The sequence below is a fragment of the Mizuhopecten yessoensis genome, unplaced genomic scaffold, assembly GCF_002113885.1.
Source record: "Mizuhopecten yessoensis strain PY_sf001 unplaced genomic scaffold, ASM211388v2 scaffold10947, whole genome shotgun sequence".
Lineage (NCBI taxonomy): Eukaryota > Metazoa > Mollusca > Bivalvia > Pectinida > Pectinidae > Mizuhopecten > Mizuhopecten yessoensis.
The window spans coordinates 264,773-285,918 of NW_018408801.1; the positions used below are offsets into that span (position 1 = coordinate 264,773).

At 35.8% G+C, this 21,146-nt stretch overlaps 1 protein-coding gene across 1 annotated transcript; it reads right to left on the minus strand.

The window, feature by feature from the left end:
* Positions 1–8,787: 8,787 nt before the first annotated feature.
* On the minus strand, positions 8,788–18,484 carry LOC110463959 (mini-chromosome maintenance complex-binding protein-like). Its single transcript, XM_021518929.1, has 15 exons — positions 18,344–18,484; positions 17,663–17,739; positions 16,378–16,560; positions 15,796–15,897; positions 14,669–14,879; positions 14,368–14,441; positions 13,914–14,017; positions 13,007–13,179; positions 12,495–12,618; positions 12,031–12,148; positions 11,435–11,600; positions 10,819–10,952; positions 10,113–10,280; positions 9,446–9,534; positions 8,788–9,046 (listed from the first exon to the last, which is right to left on the minus strand). The coding sequence occupies exons 1-15, from the start codon at positions 18,399–18,401 to the stop codon at positions 8,929–8,931; spliced, it is 1,899 nt and encodes a 632-aa protein (XP_021374604.1). The 5' UTR covers positions 18,402–18,484; the 3' UTR covers positions 8,788–8,928.
* Positions 18,485–21,146: the final 2,662 nt, after the last annotated feature.

The window sequence follows — 21,146 nt, forward strand, 5'->3', positions numbered from 1 at the left end:
GGAAAGTGCCCGGATGTGAGTATATTGTTGAATAGAATAACTAAGCATGGCAATAAAACAGTCTTAAATTTAATCATGTATTCGTTTAAAATGCCATCAGGACCACATGCCTTATTTGTATTTAATTTCTTTATTGCACACAATATCTCAGACTCTGTTATATTAACGTCTAACTCTTCAAATGTAACATTTGGACCGTTAGTGTCATGTTCAAGCAAAAAATCGTTAACGTCATCGTTATTGGTTGGGCTGGATATAGCTAACTTTTGGAAATGATCGAAAAAATCGGTTGCATTCAGTTCACTTTTTACATTCTTTTTTCGATTTTTAAAGTGTTTATAGAATGCCCTAGGATTATGTTTTCTCATATAGTTTAACATGTTACCTTGATGGCATTTGTATTCTTTTTTAAGTTTATATTCCAACTTTTTATACATTTTTTTCTTATTAGTAAGACTAATACGATTTTCATCGTTTTTACAATTATTAAACGTGTAAAGGGCGTTTTTATACTCTCTATATAATCGTTTACAATGTACGTTAAACCATGGTTTATCATCAACTCTGTCTGAGTTTCTCACATTATTACGTATAACATTATTACTACTAGTACAAAAAGGTAAAATAAGATTATTAAGTTCACATGCGAACGTATCTACACTCATATCAATACTAGCTTTGCTGAGATCAGATACATTACAGATATCTATTAAACTATCAATATTTCTCTCTAGTACTCTCGTAACTTCCTCTGTATTCGCATCCTTCCATTTCACATTCACACGCTGTAATCTCTCATGCTGACTCACGGAACACTCATCAGCCACGTTATCTGACATACCTTTATTTACACAAATGGAAAAAATGACCGGACAATGGTCAGAATATATGTTAAAAACTCCAACTTCAATACTTTTAACAATTTCAAAACATGACTCGTGTGTTAATACATAATCTATGACACTCGAACCTCTTGCATTATAAAAAGTAACATTTCCTATAGCATCATCGGTGTGTCTTCCATTTATAATACGTAAACCGGTTGTTTTACACAGAGAGATTAATTGTCTCCCAAATTGGTTAACAGTCTTATCCATGCTTGTACGTTTTTTCATGTTATTATCAGGTAAATAGCTCACGATATTAGATAGGATGTTACAAGATATATTACCAATTCGATCAGATGTAATAAAATCATCAACTTCTCCGGTTCGACTATTAAAATCTCCGATAGCTAATATATTACATGTGTAAGGGTTACACTGTGTGGAAATACTTTCTTCTAGTTTTACAAAAAGATCTACATCATGGTTTTCATAGTAAGTACTATTCGCTGGAGGAAAATAATTGATAAATAAATACGTATCTTTGTCATCAAGTGATAATACACGGGATATTTTAAAAACTACAATACTATCCGTTACATTTTCAACAATATTACAGTAATCTTTTAGCTCATTTTTATAGCTCGTGTTGAGAGCTGTATTGGAAGGGAGGACAAAGAAAAGCACGCGTACTTTAACTGTGGTAAAAGTTATTGACCTACACAAAATACAAGCCAACATATACGTGTAGAAGTTGTACGGGTTTCATTAGGTATTGTATGTGTCATAATAAGAAGGTTCAGAATACCATTCATTTAAGATATTCAGCAGTGAAAGACAATTCTAAAGGTAATGCTAGAAATAAATTGTCAGGTTTACTTTAGGACTATAATATATAGCCGCATATAGTTGAGCAATCATCACAACGACAATAGGCAAAGAGGCAAGGGAAAATCTGCGAACCCTTTAATTGGAACGCAGAGCTGTCCTACAAAATGTATACGACACAAGTAAACCATTCGCAATTGGTTATAATTTACAGCACATCGTGAGTAATTTTGAAGCGAATCAACACCTCTTAAGATCACTTCAGAATAGCATGCTGTTCTTATTCTCTATACTTACCTTTAAACATAGCAAATCCATGTTTATTTATATATTGAGACTAACGTTGTATCAGAAGGACTTGTGTGCATTAAACAATCTCAAATCAAGGGACTTAAACACCGTTAATAAACTCTTGCACTAAAGTATTTGGGTCTATTTCCATCATTAATGTTATACCAAGATGTATTAACTGCGATACAATGACCAATCCAACCGAAATATGTGCATGTTGCAAAATATTTTTCTCTCTGTTGACGTTTGGTTTCACTGTTGTTTTACGTATAAGAGCGATAATGGGCAATTACATAACCATTGCTAGCTAGCCTAACTACTTGCATTAACTATGCAATGGTCACTTGGCAGGACTATACATGGTGTTGTCTGGAGTTTTAACTTACAAAACATCAAGTGACACACGTTTTATGCTCGAGTTATAATAATGCCAAAGTGAAATTTTGTGTAATAACAAAAACATTTGTCTGACAATAACAGCATGTAAAACCCATGTCAGCAATGTGTTTCTCTGTTACCTGCTTATCCTGATTTAACATATAGGACAACACAAACTCCACTCAGAATCTCGACAATAACAGAACAAATGTTTCCTCGATATAAATTTGTTGAGCACATGTACATGCGAAGAAATTTAAGCGAGCAATAAGGAATTTGAGCAACTGTTGCAAAGGAACACGTCAGCTTCGTACAGCAGAGGAACATCGGTACGTATACGTCGTCACTATGGGAGCACTATTGAGAAAGGCTGGTGATGTATGAGGAGTATGTGACATTATGATAACACAACCACTGTCGCCAAACAGGTGACAACAAGAAACATGATAATGCAACAATTGTAGCAGAGGAATGCAAGTATGGCATGACGCTAATAGCACTGAATGCAGATTATATGACATTGTGACAATTGGGGCAGACAGCATCCTCGATATCCAGGGATTACGCTCACTTCCGCTCTTTACACCCCTGGGTTATGTCATAGCAAAATTGAAGGCACGAAGATAGCAGTTTGATCGGTCTCAGGTAAGACTAACCAATCGCTTGGCTGATACCTGTCCATTGAAGTTTACAATGGAGAGACGCCCGACTTCAAAGCCTGTACATTTTTACCGTTACGTGACCGCAAGATTCTTTTGATCTACATCAAAGGATCGAACTAGTCTTCTCGTCTCGTCCAGAAGGCGGTGCACACTGAGCTTTCGATTTTGGTATGACATATTCCAGGGGTGTAGAGAGCGAAAGTGAGCGTAACTCCTGGATATCGAGGATGGCCAGACAGAGATAACGTTAACTACTACTTCATATTTACATTCTGTATGCTTAGACCCATTGACAAAAATTACATTCATAAATGCATAACACAGGTGTTCATAGAATCTCAGCACGTGGGAACTGATAGTAACCTGATCACACTGCGTAGTAATACACTACAAAAACTACTCACTCGGAACGACCGAACTAGATGCTTAATTCTTACATCTTAAAATATTATTGAACTGTGCTTTGTGAAATATCCACGTATTCACGTGTCCTGTGCTACAAATAAACATTGAATATGGAACTACATTTTGTTGTGTTATTGTTGTTGACGGTTGCTAAGATCTCTCACGATAGTGTCACATTTCCCCGCGAAAAAACACTGTTCTCGCCACTGCGTTGCACCCGTGTATAAGCAGGAACAAACCCTGTTTATTTGTTTTATTCGTTGTTATATCGATCCACTGAAAGGATTCGTCAATGTAAATATAAGGAATGATATTTATTTTTTCAACATTTATGAGGTCATAACAACAATGGGTTTTTGGACATATTTTACATGAATCGCTAACGCGATTCATTCAATATGTCCATAAACCCATTGTTGTTATGACCTCATAAATGTTGAAAAAATAAAAATCATTCCTTAAATAATACTGCGATCACTGAGGGAAGACATGGACGATACAGCGTAAACAGTGAGCAAATAGTAATACACGCCCTTAGTTGCAAACAGACGAAGGATGAAGAAGACACGATATTGCGACTGTTTGGGGCAAACAGAGGAAGTATATCGGACTGTATGAGACTGCAACCCGTTTGGACAAAGAGAGGAAGAACAGATAACGATGCCATCATCAGCGACAGACGAAGCGTGAGAAATAGATGACACTTTTCTTGGGACTCAGTCTATGATAATAAACACAATGTAGATAGAAATTATAATGGTTGCTTAATTGTTATTACTCGAGTGCCCGTTTGTCCTGATTCACCCTGCAGGTTCGGGCGGTGGGGGATGGAGCAGATTCGGGCGGTGGGGGGATGGAGTTATTGTAAAAGGCGGTAAATGTGTGACCCTGCAGAGTCGGGGGGTTTCGTCCGTGTCTTTTGCTTAGGGGATATCTGAGGACCAAAATTGACCCATTGCAATATAGATCGTCTTTTCTTACTTCTCTACTCCAGTTTTCGGCTTGTGTCTCCCTATGCATCCGTCTTCTAGAACCACCATTCAAACAAACAAAATTAGTGAAATCGCTACATTGCAGATTTTACAATCGTGAATACAATCAACCCAATTACCTTTACTCGGGATTCATTTCCATCGTAGATTTTATATGGAACAGGTCGAAATGTGCTTTAGTACTCTGCTGTTATACAATGTACTGTAGCCGGTAGCTTTCCGGGCCTTTATTTCCAAAATTGCACACCGTATCTGCCTGAAGGAAAGCTCACCCATCACATCTGTCCCTGCTTCAGAAATCTGTTTGCTATTTGCTAAAAACTTTCCCATATATATCTAGTATCTTCCTTCCTCCTTTTTCATTATCTGCCTTGTTATTAACGATGTCTGATTTTTTTTGTAATTCATCGGATTCGCTTATAGCCTGTATCCCGGTGGTCTACCCATGGGTAGTTTCATCTTCGATTCTTGGGACATTACATGTATTTCCATCCATTCTATCTTGATCTTCCTCTAAGTTCGTAACTTTTCATTTTCACCTCTGTTCTTGGCTCATCTACTTTCCCTTTTTAGGGTTTTTTTCACATAGATAGGCAAACTAATGGCATAGTGCTATCATTTTAATTAGTTTTTTATACGTGTATGATCGCCTTGACTTCGCAAACGAATTACATTTCACTTAATACAAAACAGTAACAGGAACCGGAAAAGAAAGTCGCCAAGAACTGAGGAGATAACAAAACAAACGGAAGGACACCACCAGAAACCAAAGGAAAGGAAACACAACAAAGACAACCGAGGAGACACCAAAGTAACGAGAAGACAAGAATCGATGAAATATCAAAAAATAAGTTTCATGAACCCTCCTCTCAAAATATCTTGAAAATTAAACCCATGTGCACCGGAATGATAAGCGTTTCTAGTAGTACATATTGAACCCATTATCAAATCTGTCAAATCCAGGAGGGGGAGTTAGTCCCAAAATAATTCTACGATACAATAATGACCTCCTTAAATCATAGCCGACAGATATATCGGGTCATGATGACGACCATAATTAAAGCCTCTTAAGCAGACAACCTTCTTTACATAATTCGGTCAATAGAGCTCATTGACATTGAAAAGCAAACTCTGCATTAAAGCCATTTTGGTCTCTGTGGAGTATAACATATAGATAGGCTTTAATGTTGCTGATCCTTGTCACAAGTAATCCCCTTGATTTTGTTTTTTTATGCCATTTGATAAAATTGCATTACGAGTTTGTAAACGAGGCAAAATAGATGTGTACCACTTGTTATGCAATGCAAACACATCTCACATCAGCGACATTCAAAGAATATCAAGGTTAGATTTATTTGATAATCTTTCGTCCCACCATGCTACAGGCCAAATAGCATGACCCTAAGCCTCTTGATTATTCAGATGAAGTTATTGATGTGTCTAACACATTTAACAAGTGAACCATCCTCGATACTTCAGGGTTACGCTCAATTACGCTCTCTACACCCCTGGAATATGTCGTGGCAAAACTTAAGGCTCTGCGTGCACCACCTTGTGTAGGAGACGAGAAAACTAGTTTGATCCTCTAATGTACATCTAAAGAATCTCGCGGTCACGCAACGGTACAACAGACTTGGCTTTCAAAGGACAGGTATATGCCCAGCGATTGGTCAGGTTTCTTTACCCGGGACCAATCAAATAGCTAGCCGCGTGCCTTCAATTTTGCTATGATATTCCAGGGGTGATGAGAGCGTAAGTGAGCGTAAACACTGAGGTATGGAGGATGCTAGTGACATTGAAAATGTGTCTATTCAATCATTTAAACAAAGTTGAAATCCATTTATCCCAGCATACTAAATGTGCTGGCCGTATATTATTCTATATCTTTTGGCTTTTCAAGGAAGTTATTCAAAGAAAAAACTTATGCCAGGTAATGATACGTGTACACAAGTTGACAGGTACTTCCTGCCAGGTGAGCTAACAAGAGGCTCAAGGGCCTTAGCGGTCACCTGAGTTATATTATAGGTACTAGTAGCTCAATTTCATTGTTGAGATGTACAAAATGTGGAACACAACACGTAAACAGAGTGAAATACAATACAAAGTATAAGAACTTTAACAAGAGGCCAAGAGGGTATCACCTGCTTCTTTTGTTACATGAAACTGACATATAGGTAACTTCAGACCAAATTTGGATACTAGAACTAAAGACATTTTAACATCTCTTAAATCTCCCACATTGACCTTTGACTCTGGCTAGCATTTAAAAGTTGACATTTGACCTCATTACTGTAATAAAGAAAACGATTCACAGCTGGTCTACATAACATACCCAAGTATCATGACTCTAGACCTTCTTAGGATATCGTTGCTTAAAGCACTCCATCCCAGGTACCTACTGGCCAAATATCATGACCCTGGGCCTTATGGAACTTGAGAAGAAGATTGTTTAAGCTTTTAACATATGTTGACATTTGACCCCTGACTAGCACTTAAAGTTGACCTTTGACCTCACTACTGTAATAAAGAAAAAGATTTGTACTATTGGTCTACATAACATACTCGAGTATCATGACTAGTCCAAATGGTTTGAAGAATATTGTTGTTTGAAGTTTTTAACATATTTGACCCCTGTGACCATGACATTAGGTCAAGATCATTTTAATGAGGAAACTTTATAGCACTCTATCCCAGGTACCTACTGGCCAAATATCATGATCCTAGGTCCTCCAGTTCTTCTTCAGAAGTCGTTCAAAAGAAAAGGTTGACAGACACCGCAGTTTGGCATAAGCTCAGCTAAAAACTATTCAAATGAATTATTTTGCTATTGAGAATTATACCCTCTCCCCAAGGGAGAGCAGATGACCTGGGGGATAATGAAATTTACAATTTAGGTAATGGTAATTTAGGTAAGGATCTTTCTATCCATGAACAGTAAAAAGTAAAAGTCGCAAAGTATATAAAGCTCCCCCGACAGAATTTTCATCCATGCACAGAATTTGATTGTACTACATCCAAGTCTGAAGAAGATTTTTAAAATATTGGTAAATTTTCCCTTTGGTGCCCCGCCATGGCCCCTGGGGGTTGGGGTAGGAATCCCAATTTTACAATTTAATACCATCTTCCTCCAAGGATGATTCTCACCAAGAATAACTTCCTACTGAAAATGAACAAAATATACCCAAAAGTGTTATTTCCCTATATAAACTATAGTAAACTGTACCAACTCCCCAAAAGAGAACGGATGGCCCTGGGGTACTGAAATTTATAATTTAAACAAAGCCCCTGATGATCTTTTCATACATGCAGAGAAATTGACTGTAGTACCTCTGATTCTGGAGAAGAAGATTTTAGAAACATTGGTTTACTTTCCCTTTGGGGCCCTCCTCCCCCCTGGCCCCTGTGGATCGGGGCAGGAATCCCAATTTTACAATTTGATACCATCTTCCTCCAAGGATGATTCTCACTAAGTAAGAATAATTTCCTACTGAAAATGAACAAAATATACCAAAAAGTGTTATTCCCCTACATAAACTCTAGTAAACTTAACTCCCTCCCCAAGGGAGAACGGATGGCCCGGGGGTACTGAAATTTACAATTTAAATAAAGCCCCTTATGATCTTTCTATACATGCAGAGAAATTTACTGTAATACCTCCGAGTCTGGAGAAGAAGATTTTTGAAATATTGGTTAATTTTCCCTTTGGGGCCTCGCTCTTGCCCCAGGGGTTGGGGTAGGTATCCCAATGTTACAATTGTGTAGCCTCGTCTACCAAGGATGATTCTGACCAAGTTTGAAAAAATTCCATCCACTGGTTCTTGAGAATAAGTCGAAAATGTAAAAAGTTCACGCATGACGACGGACGGAAAGCAATCAGAATAGGTCACTTGAGCAAAGCTCAGGTAACCTATACCAGGTGTGAAATACAGCAAATTCAGATAAACAGAATATAGGAAGGTCAAATATAAAGGTCAAAAGTTCACTTGGTCAAAATTTTCTGAAATTCAAATGCAAATTAATATTTTTTTCTCATTATCACATTCTCAAACTTGCATCATGAAAGATGTTCATAACATACAACACAAACATCAGTATCCTTCATATCAACATTTTATTTATTTCACATTTCATAACAAACAAATTACATAGCTACATACATGTGTGTATATATACAAGATATACACATCACATCATCAGTTAAGTCCTTGACAACTCTTGTGTTCAACATTTCTTATTTTAATCACAAAAGGCTTTAAAGATTATTCAGATCTTCAGGAAATTAATTTTTGAGTGATCACATGTATCATCTTTTACTTTTAAATAATAGATTTGCACTGAAATGCAACAATTTTTTGTCATTTCTTAATTAACAGGTTTAAGTGTAAATTATTATTCAGATGGATTAAATACTTTTGAACAAAAGAGTTTGAACGTATACAGAATTCTAGTGAAATTGCACAAATAGACAGTCTTTGAAAAAACGCAGATGATGTTTCCTGTGTCAAACAATCGGCATCAGAGGACCATGTTTGTCCATTAAATCCTAAGCTAATTTGTGTTGCCAGTGGTTTGTGGTATCCGCTGTTTGCGTTCAGCCTCCATAGATTTAGCCTTTGTCCATAGATTTTGTGAGGGGCATGTCTGTAGGTGGCTGATTGATAGCAACCTGAAACAGCAGTGAAAATAAGAATCTCATGATCTCTGGACTTGATACAAAAATTGTTTTATTTGGAAAAATCAGATCTGACACTCGAGATTCACAAAGTGTTAGAAAGAGAGAAAAAGAGAAAGAGCTATCTGAATGTAAGTTGATTTTATCGTAATATTGTTTGTGCTGCATATTTAACACATGTACATATAATAAGATATGAAATTGGAAGCAGAAAAGCAATAATTTCACCATAGACCACCAACCTTTCTTCTGCCAAAAGAAAAAGAAACCCAACTCCATCAGTTTGACCTACATTGCAATTTAAAACCCTGTTAAATTACCTTTAAACAGGAAAATAGAGCTGGTTGATAGGTTGATAGATGTTTAGTATTCAAACAATGTAGCTAGACTCACCGGATTAAATTCAAGAGTTTATGGAAATCGTCTATGGTCATATTCTTTGGGTCGTCTTTCCTGATGTTAACAAAATCATCCTGAATAGCCTGTAAAATCAGTGTTATAAATTATAGTAGTTGAAATAATAATTTCTGTTTTATGTCTCTCTGGAAGATTTCTTTTCTTGGCCTTTTGTTTGCATCAAATATCTATTTTACTTCTTGTAATGTAATGTATTAAATGCAACAAGACAAAATTCAGGAGCATCATGTTTTTTATGCTGCATAAAGAAACAGTTAACCCTACTGTTTACAAACTACACTAAATCATTCAATAACAGCATATCACCCAATTTGGCAGCAAGATGACACTATATAGCACCCTGAAAGATAGAGTTTTTGGTCAATACAAATTTCACTAATCATAAGATATGTAGAAATAAACCAGAAACGAGCAAGGATTAACCCATTCACCCCTATGTAACTTTAGTAGACTCATCCATGTATTGATTTGGCAGATTCCATTATGGTCTACAGTGATGAAAGGGTTAACAGAGTTATTGAGGACACATTACTTCACATAGCTAACTGAAGAATACCGTAGCTTAAGTGAAGGTCGGATTTTAATGTGTAATGATAATTACATACCGGAGGTCGGATTTTAATGTGTAATGATAATTACATACCGTTTGTATGTCCCCTGTTATACTGTAGTCCAACATCTTGGCTGTGGTCAGATATAATCGGAACTTGTTGAGGAACTCGGCATTCACTAAAGTATCAACCCTGGAGAAGTAGTCCTGTAGACTTACACCAGCTGGTATACTGGCAGCCAGAGGTACTAAACAGTCACTCTGAAATATACAACGTCCTTAGTCAGTGATTTATGGCTAGTGATATGAACCATTTTACAAACATTAACCTTTTTGAGGTTGATGTAATGATTTGTCGATCTGAGGAGGAGGATATTCTCAGTCAGACGCTGCAGTTCAATAAATTGGAGTTTTATTGTTCAATAGCACAAAAAAGGTTGAACACATTCAAGTGCCTGCATTGCATTTACCATAATAAATAATGCAAGGTGATAAGGTATTTTCCTGGTAAATAAAATAATTTGGAAAATTCCAAAGTAAGTAAACAAGTATCCTGCAATACTACCACTTAACATGACATAACTAAAGACACTTAATTCTATTGGCAGAAATCAGTTATAGGTTACAGCAGTAATATCATTTGCTCTTAAGACTCCCAGACAATAATCAGCACCCTTCTCAGTGCAGCAGGTGCTCAAAAGTGGAGATGATCATTTCCACATTATTGTAGTACAGATTTGACTTGAAGACAGCTTTAACTACAGGTAGTCAGGGATTAACTGTGAGAGAGCTTGCTTACAGGTAGTAGGGATTTTGCCTCAGAGAGCACAAGAACAGCCACATCAGACATGAACTCCTGTCGGTGGTAACTGAAGTCATACTCCACTTTCTGCCAGTTAATCAAGTTACCAAGAGCTGTCATGTTCTTCACACCTGCAAAAATATCCAACAGTTATTTAGATATTACCAACGTAAAATTTCATTAAGGACTATTCTACGGTGTATTGATACGGTGTGTATTATATCATATGCCGTACCAGGTATTGAATCTACTAATTCTTTGTTATGTCAATTAGTTACTATTCTTGTAATCAAAATGCTTTAATAATAAATTATATAATGATAGAGAAAAAGAATGATACTGCAACAAAAACTTACGTTTAGAATGGAACTGATTCATGTTAAAAAAAAAATATTCTGATATGTTATGTATCAAGCATTTTGTATCAAGTCCAAGCTCTACCAAAGAGTTTGAAATCGATAAAAAACATACATTAATGTTCCAAATGGAGGAAGCATTGTTCCAGAGTGTGTCCGAAAGGTCAAATACTTAAATATTTTCTTGTTTTACCAGGTTATTTACTTTTCTTCAGATCTCTGAACCACACAAGCACCAAATGTCACTAGAAGTATACCATTAGCATCCAGTTGTCCAGCCTGAAGCACTGTTTCATCCAGTACAAGTGAGGTATCCGCCCCCAGCTGCAGCGCGCCACTCAATAGACGGTTGGCCGTGTAATCCTTTTGGGGACACAGACGTATCTTGTTCATGTTCTCTATGGTGATAGGAAGAACGTGGCTCTGAAAGATCAAGGTGAATCCTTTCAATCAACATTCTGATCTTCAGTACAATTTGCACCGTTTTCTCTGAATTATTGTTGGACTTGAATGCACAAGCTCATAAACTGGACATACTCAGACTAACAATTGAAAATCATTGACCAATAGTGTCATTGCTACTCTGAATATGAAGTTTGGCTCAATTGTTCCCGGCAGAATGTCCTGTGAACTACTTTTCAAAAAAAAAAAGTCATCAGACAGTTCAAGTCTAAAGGTAGCATTTTTAGCAAGTTAAAAGGTAAAAATAGTCAGAATATTTCTTTGATCGATGCAAGAAACAAATCGCGATTTTATTTTTTTAATCTTAAATTCTAACATGTATCAAATAGTCCCTCCAAACTCCTGAGCAATATGTCTGGTTATGTACCATATAAGGCCTAATCTGCCGTACCTTAGTGACAATGGAAGAGACAAATCTGTGCAGCAATGCTGAGTACTCTGGTGTTGTAGGACAGTTGGTCAAGTTCAAACAGAACTTACCCAGGGGAATCACATCAGCTCTAGCATATCTGATAATTAAACACATTAACCCACTTCAAACGATTAAAACTACTAACATACATCTGACATTTAATTTGTAGTTGAATACCCATGCTGGGGTGTAAAAATATACAAAGTCCATAAATATAGTCAAATTTATATCTTTAGTGGTATACATAACAGATTGGCTTATGAACGATGTTGAAGGGGGGATTAATGGATAATGAACACTATCTACGAATAAAGGATCAACAACATACCATGCCAACATGTACATCTTCTTACTTCTAACATGAATGTTTGTTTTGTGATACTAGCAGTGTCGTTTTAGTTGCACTGTTAACCAACACCAGACGATGGGAGATGAAGACTTACACAGATGATAGGAGATGACACATGAAATACTCAGCAGCTAGTTTATCACCGAACAGTATATGTTCCAGAGTAGCCATGATCTGTTGGCGCAAATCAGTTATCTCCCCTTGTAACCTTGACAAAACTGAAAAAAAATCAACAGTTAAATTTCATTCAAAGGTATTTAGTTTGAAATATGAATAATAGAATGGAATCAGCTCAAATCTGATGATTGATGAAAAAATTTAACTGGCTGATACAATAGATGAACTAATGATTGAATGAAAAGTCTGTTCACAAAATAACTAAAATTCCTCATTTCCAAGGATACCAGAGTAGACATCTGCTTTTAGCCATTTCATTTTCTTATATACTTTTCCTGAGATTATATATAACTGTTGATATATTTGTATGAACCAGAACTCTGACTTGAGAAAATCAGTAAAAGCAAGGAAGCCTCTGACTCAAAACACCTAGATATTAGTAACAAAAGGTTCTGATAATATGTCGGAGTAAAGCTGTTGTCTACACACCTTCCTTGAAGCCATCCTCCTGCGCTGTTGTTGGGGTTAGTAGAGGGTTAATGTGAGGCAGCTTTGTGCCCAGGACAACATGTAGGCGTGGCACCAGGGAAGGGGGCGGGGCATGTGCATTCTTCTCCTCCATAGATACCTCAAACCCATCTGTACATACTCCACCCTCTGGGCTGTAAAGTAAAGTGATTTGTTTTAAACTTCAATCCTGTATGGTATTCATTTTAATTTGCTTTGGACTTTAAAAAATTATTTTCTAATGTTATAAATATTGGGAGCAGCACTCTACAGCACAATGATTGTTAATATTCTTGTGTTTTTGCAGATGGATGATTTATCAGCAGGAATACTACATAACATTATACATGTACATAAAAATACTTGGTAACATTCAATACACAATAATTCCACTTACAAAGTACAGCCCTTAGATAAACCTATCAACCAAAATTGTTGTTATAAATCAATAACAGCAAGAACTATTACACATGAATGTTTCCCAATCACAAACTATTTGGGGCGTTCATCATAATCTATGTTACAGTGATAGGGGACCAATATCACAGAAATTCTTGAATGCTTTCTGATCGACAATTGTCACTTGTTGGAACTGGAAACCATAGAAAACAACTTTGTTTCAGCTAAAAATAGGCTGTTTCACCATTTGGAAAAAATGTATCATGGATGAAAGAAATCACATGGAAAGATGAAATTCAATCGTTTTGTTGTTTGATGTAAATATAAGAATTAAAATTCATCTTTTCAATGTTAATCATGGTATTCAACACTATTCCTTTCATATATATTTCAAGATGCTTCATACTTTTTTTCAAAGAATTTGAAATGAATCTGTGTAAATAATGAGGCCTGTACATGTATGTTTTACAGTCGGTCACAAATATCTTACCCTTGGTCCTCTGCTTCAAATTGTGCCAGTGACGGATCTACAGACAACACGCCAACAAACTCCACCAGATCATTGACACAGTAACTATCAATGTCATCATATATCTGGAGACAGAATGGATGAAGCATTGACACTATAACACAAATACAGTTCCAGTTTCATTACCCAACCAGGGAAACCATTACAAATTAAACACCACATATGTGGTCCACTGATTTTTGTTCAAAATAAATAACATGGATTTAAATTACTTACAAACATTGTTTTGTTAATACAGGTTTTTGGTGCTATACAGGTTTCAGAAGAAACAGGTTACACTTTATTAGCCTGAACTCTTATAAGACAAGATCACAAACATGCAGCTGAAATGAGAAAATATACAGTTACTTTAAGTTCATGTTCCACTTGGTATGATCAATTTATATTATGAAACAGGAAGAAGACTGTTAAATACCTTTATCAGACAGGATATTCCCTTCTCCTTTGGTAAAGGGAAGTTCAGGTCCGGTAACACTGGGCTGGTTTCAGCTAAAGAAATAAAAAGTAAAATATTTTCAATAACTTTTACAAAATGATGCAACATGTGATATGTTACAAAAGACTTTGTTAAATCTTTTTCAATGCAGGGGATGACATGAACAACCTAATTGATTTAGGTTTTTTCACATGGACGAATGAAATTTGAATACATTATCCTGGATGGACAAAGTCAGATAACAAAGATAACATTTCCATTCCAATGTTTAAGTCGTTACCTGCTCTGTTGTTGACACAAGTTCTCTTATTTTCGGAATTCTCCGACACTTGGGTAGTTTCCATGGTAACGTCCTTGAGAGGATCAGCTGTTTCCATGGCCTCACTTTGACCAATGACTTCTGACCCTTCCTCCTCCAGACCTCGCTTACAACGAACCGGTGTGTAGGAAGTAGATGGATGGACCTTGACCCCTGCACGGTCAGTATGACCTTGAACTTTGTTAAGAAAGTTTCCACCAGACATTTCACTTAATGCATAAAAACTTGAACTCATTACACATTTATGTAGCTCTAAGTGGTTATGTGTTTTTATCTAATTTCCGATACTTTCCAAGTAACGTTTGATTGATGCTCTCCCTATCCCCTAGTCTGGCTAAAGACGCTTGGAAAGTAAGATATTGGGATGACCCCCTATTTCATTTCTAGCAAAACCTAGATATCAGAAAAGTCTTCGTGGCCTCGAGGAAATTTCTCAGTATAGCTTTTCGGGAGCTGGACATTTAGATACTGTTCGAAGCTGGACTTTCATCGTCCATCACTCCTTATACAGTACATGTAAAGCTTCATTTTTGTCACAAATAAACACCTATCCCTCAACTTTCTGATGTGTTTTTATCAATTCCAATAATCGACCTTCCCCTGTTTTGGTTTTATCATCTGTTTTAATTATCGCACAGTCTATTATTAGAACTAATATGGTAAGTTATTTAATTTTATGCAGGAGTAGTAAATATACCCAGCAGATACATATTACCTCATTAAGGTTATCTTTTTCTAGCTGAAACCCTAAAACCCCAGATAACTTGATAACATTCCTTGTCTATACAAAGAATTGGTATACATATTTTCAGTAACTTTTGAAGGGTGAACTTGGTTTCCCTATATTTGCTGTATTTTTCCCAAATCAATGCATATTGATTTTTGTATGCGATATTTTTACAAGTCACATGCCACAGGCCCCTGTGAAAAAGGGCTAGAAAAATCACTGATTATATAATCATACAGTTATAATTATGTTTAGGGGTTCAATTGAAGTCATAAAATGAAAATATCAGATTTAAAGTAATATCTTACTGTCAAAGATTTTATCAGATAGAATCATGTAAGTAGCTGTTATAAAAGGATATTGCTTTGACCCAGGCCGACTCTCCAGGTATCGGAACACCATACAGGGTCTGTCTATCCATTGTCTTGTTATTTGCAGATTCCATATTGATCTGTTGAAAACTCTATAAAAGATAGAAAGTTTGATCACATTCTGGCTTTCAAACTTTAAAACATATACTTGTATTTGTAAAAGGGACCAGTAATATAAGCTCTTTAAAAAGATCTTGATTTGAATAAATTGAATAATTTTTAAAGTAGCCATACGGAAAAGTTCTTCTTCCGATTTTTTCTCTTTGAGGCTTCTAGCTCATGGAAATAAAATATGAAATTCAAGTCTAAAAAGGTCTGAAATAAAAGACATGTTTTCAGAAGCATGACTGCAGAAAAAGAATAAGGTTAGGTAAGTCAGAATTCTTTTTATTTCCCTTTTTACAAAGGTTAAGTACTACAGAATGAAATCTTACTTGAGTTACCATATAATTTCTTTCTTGAAAAAGCCAATAAAAACTGTAGGGTCGGCACAAAAGCATTATATAGAATGGGTTCGTTTTAATAGCGGAACTAACATCAATTCCGGTTTTCATAAAGATTTTCAGACTCACTGCACATTCTGCTATATCTTTGTATTTCCCAGACTTCATGGTCGTCTTTTCCGTCTTTGTGTCAACAACCTCATACGACCCTAAATAGAATTCTGGGTCATACATGTCCTGTACCATACATCTGTAGCGTACGAGCGAGTTAGGTCGCAGTGTATGAAGAGGGGTGTCATTCAAGCTTGGAATCTGTATAAATAAGAGTCATTGGTAGTCCATGTCGATCCATGTTGGTATTGACTGATGCATGTACAATGAATATACAGTTTAGATTCATTCAATCAAAGAAGAAAACTTAAACAACAGGTAACAACTGGTCTAGTACAATCTCAAGTGTTGGCATTTGGCCCTTTTAAAAGATTGGTCTAATGCTGAGAAACGGGCAGTTATAAATAAAAGTATAGGAATGATGTCCCTGTAATTCTTAAATTTCTATTTCTAATATGGACTTCATGCATATGGAGATAATTTGTTTGTTTAAATTAACAGCCCATGATCATACAACAAGGTCACTTATATATAGCCATTACATGGTAAATGTGATCAGTGACCATTTAGCAGTGTTTTTACTACTTGAATTTGGAATATATTGAAATTAAGATTATATTCCTCAATTATTTTCTTCATTTCGGGAAAATACAGCACTTGTTTATGATTAGGGCAAGTAGCCTGTTTTGGATGTTATGTATATATATAATTCAGTTCAGGCTGTAGGGAAAATACTTTTGAAACCAGGAAAACAAGGGGTTTATCATGAGGTTTTGGTAAACATGAGAGGAACTTGGGAAAAAATGTCAAAATTAACACCATTTGGAGAAAGTTAGATGATCATGAAAACAGCTCTGAATATGTGATATTAGACTGTTTTAATGAATATCTATTTAAGTCGATTTTTTATGAAAACTATATTACCATTCAGTCCTTCCTACAGTGTACATGACGTGCTGCATGTCAAGAACTCTGTCAATAGTGAGGAATTAATTTAAATAAATGCTGCTTTTTTTTTAATTTCCAGACTGGGAATCTAAGGGGAAAATTGGGAAAAAAATGTTCTTTTTTCAATTGGTAACGGGCCCTTAAAACAGACCTGAAAAGTACCCTGATAAACCCCAGGTGACAGCTGAGGACAGTTTTGACAAAAAGAAACACTAATCTGTGACTAAATGGGTGCAGTGGTGTTTTACTTGAAACAAATAAAACAGTTATCGATAATATTTAACGTAGGTATTATGTCATATCAGATTTAGTTTATTTAGTTTGTGAGTTCCTAAAAAACACTTAATTTACTTACCCATGACATTGCATTGCCTTTAGTTCTGGCACCGAAATAGTCTCTTACCGCTTTACCTTCCACCTTTCCATCTTTATCTGAAAACATTCAAATTCAGATCTCAACAATGAACATTAACATGCTGCTTGTGGGAATAAAAGACATCACATCACGCAAACAAAAACATCAGGACACAGTCCTACATCATCCTAGTAAACATGTACAATATGTTCCTATAATATAGCAACGAAGTCCGAAATAACCCGAAAACAGAGACATATAAAGCTGTAGTATATAATATATACTTCTCTGTCGAAACTGACTACGCCTATATCTTTTAAAAACTTCTTAATGAGTCAATCAAAAAAAGTTAAAAGGATATACGCCTAGTCTCAAGTCTGTTATTTCGGACTATTAACACCGCTAATCAGCTGATAATTATACCATTGACTTGGGTAATAATACCGTGGTTATACGTTTGCAACAGTTCAATAACATAGGTTAATGGTTCAATTGATCAATTTAAATCTGGTCTCCTAAACAAGGAGACCTCGGATATAAATTGATAAATTGACTTGTGCCCCGACCCCCTGTGCCCCTGTGGTTAGTGGCTACCATTGCATGCATTGGCAAAATATATTTGTTCTCGGTGGTTATCGCAAGTCGTACAACAAGAACATTTTGTAGCTATTGATAACTTACCATATATATTTTGAATGATTCCAAGTGGATCATTTACCCAATCATCAACAACTGGCATTTTGTATAAGATTGATCCTAAAATGTCAACAAAACAACGTGGTAGTGAAATATGGCGGGAAATTATCTCTTTAGGCGAACTTGTTTCGGATGTGCCGGTGCCCGCGTTAGCCCAAAATATCATCGAACTTCCGGTAAGGATTCTCTTTCAGATGTGGTGTCAGACGATTCGCCCCAAAACCGAAACCCCATGACGCCCCAACCAATTCGCCCCAAAAATCCTTAACACTAACTATTTCGCCCGTAAAAACTACAACGCCCAAAAAATATCTTTCACTAAAGTAACTTATTTGACATTTTTTAAAGTGAAACATCTACGTTTTATTATATGTAATATGCGTAAAGATAGAAAATAAACAAATAATATCTGTTGCAATTCGTTTGATGTTTAATTAGGACATAATTCTTGTGTCGTAGATCGAAGACTTGCCATATCTATACTATAATAGTATGTACATGTATGTAAGGCATGCATTTGTATATTTCAGATAATATAATAAGTGTTAAAGATGATTAGATTGTATACACGCGTACCGTCGATCGAAAAACTAACAAAATCCATTTTATTATGTGTATTGCCACGGAATTAGATTATCTAAGTCCGTGGTGTTGCAAAAGAGAGTGTGTACTATATTTTTATACTATGAGATCTAATTCTTTTTCCACATAAGTATTATTTTTATTTTTCATTAACAAATAAAAACAAATAACTATAAAAAATCAATCGTGTTCTGCGAAGTTACAGATTTCAGATTTTTTATTTCTCTCAGACATACAAAGTATGTTACAAGAGGTCAATATGTATCATATTCATATATACATGGCGGATAACAAAGGCATAAAGGCTACAAACTAATTACATACATTCAATAGCTTTTCAAGTTTTTCTAGAAATTTGCTAACATTTTTTAAAACTTTTACATTGCATATAGTAAATAGTCCACGCATTTTAATAAGGCTAGGGTTAGTATAGTAGTAATTTGGAATAAATAGTTGTCTTATTTGTTTAACAGATACATGTTCGCACTTAAATAGATAATGATATTCATCACCAATTTCATTAAAACAAAGATTACAAGTTCTGTTTTCTTTGGGTATTCCAATCCATCTTCCAGTTTCTATAGGTAAGTGCATATTTGAAGTTCTAAACTTAAAAATAATTTGTCTTTCTTTTGGCTTTAGTTTCACAAAGTAATTTTCAAGTTCAAAATTTGTTTTAAAATTGGAATAGGTACATTCTACCGGAGACGTATATATGTAATATTTCAAACCAACTTGGGGTAAGAACAGCTGATGAAGCCCGGGCCAAAATGCTTATTATGTAATGGCACATAATTCAGCATATCTTTCATTTTTCACAAATTGACTGACGATCTCTTTCACCAATACGCAAACTGATAACTTATCCAAAACAAATGTTTTATAAGCCATTAAATGAAAATTGAAACAAAAATTAATGCCAATCGAGTGAAGATAATTACCGACACTTTCATACGATCATAACTCGTTCAATATAGGTTCGTATCGGTTGTGGCGATTAAGAATTTTGGGGCGAAACGGATTTTGGGGCGTTATGGTTGTCATACTTGGGCCGAAGAAATGAACTGAAAAACGGGTTGGGGCGAAATGGTCTCGGGCGAAACGTCTGTCATTCAGAATTGAGCGATCGACCCAGTCCAGTTCCGGTACATTCCTCCTTCTTTTTCTTCGCCCCCAAAGACATTACTATTTACAACCCCAGCCTGTATCCCCTTGCCGAACATCCACACAGTACTTGAAACCAGAGTTGGTATCAGGCATCAGTATAACAGATGAGGAAAAATACACGCCCAGAATGATATTGGAACCTGGGACTTCCGAATTTTACACCGGCGAGCGATCCAGTCCAGTTCCAGTTATTGTCCAGTACTGTTTTACTTACTTCTATATACCTACTGTTCTAACTTCTCCCTGTATGCTGGTATACCGACCGTGTAACTTTCCTGCATACCAATAAACTACCAGTGCTACCTAACAGATGGGTTGCAGGGGTGGATACAGGGATTTGAAAGGAGTCGCCAATTTTTTTTTAAGCCTATGTATACTGATCGTCGAAGACGCAAAGGACGGGGAGTCCCGGAGAAACATACCAACCCCTTTCCGTTAAAATGAAACTTCGAAGCGGTCTGGAGCAATCTCGGGCATTATAACAGTGTGATTTAACTTTATAATCTGATAAAAAAAAAATGTTTCATTTGCTTTTAAGCATTCTGTATGATTTTTAAAAGAGGGACTGCAGAATGTAGCGAGTCATTTTTATTTTTTTCATTAGATTTTTGTACCCTATTTCCTTACAATAATGTACTTAAAAAAAAACTTTTTTTTAAACTTGTGCACGATCCTATTGCTGAAAAAATTAAAAAAAACAATGAAATATGTTTAAACTAATAATGTACTTTGAAAAGTATGTATCGAAGTGTAGTGAGATACAGAAATGTAGAAGCTTTGGGTTTGAATTTTAGTGTGCTTTGGAATGATCTTAGAAAAAAGAAATGGGTTTTCTGTGACCTTTTGTTATTTAATCAAATGAAAAAATCACTATTGATTAGTCTGAATCCAAGAAACAAGAGAGCGGAGGCAGGGATTTTTTTTCTTAAGTTGTAAACCACGAAAACCAATATTTTTTCAGTTGAAATTACAATGTTTAATTAATAGGGTAAGACCCGAAATCAAATATTCGATGGCTTAAAAATGGGGGTTGAGATTA

Excerpts from the sequence above, each read along its gene's own strand:
- LOC110463959 (XM_021518929.1), bottom strand. The coding sequence starts at position 18,401 with ATGCCAGTTGTTGATGATTGGGTAAATGATCCACTTGGAATCATTCAA. Across the intron at positions 13,180-13,913 it reads TTTGAAGCAGAGGACCAAGG|CCCAGAGGGTGGAGTATGTA; the intron begins GTAAGATATTTG and ends TTTACTTTACAG. Across the intron at positions 10,953-11,434 it reads TGGACAACTGGATGCTAATG|GTGTGAAGAACATGACAGCT; the intron begins GTATACTTCTAG and ends ATATTTTTGCAG.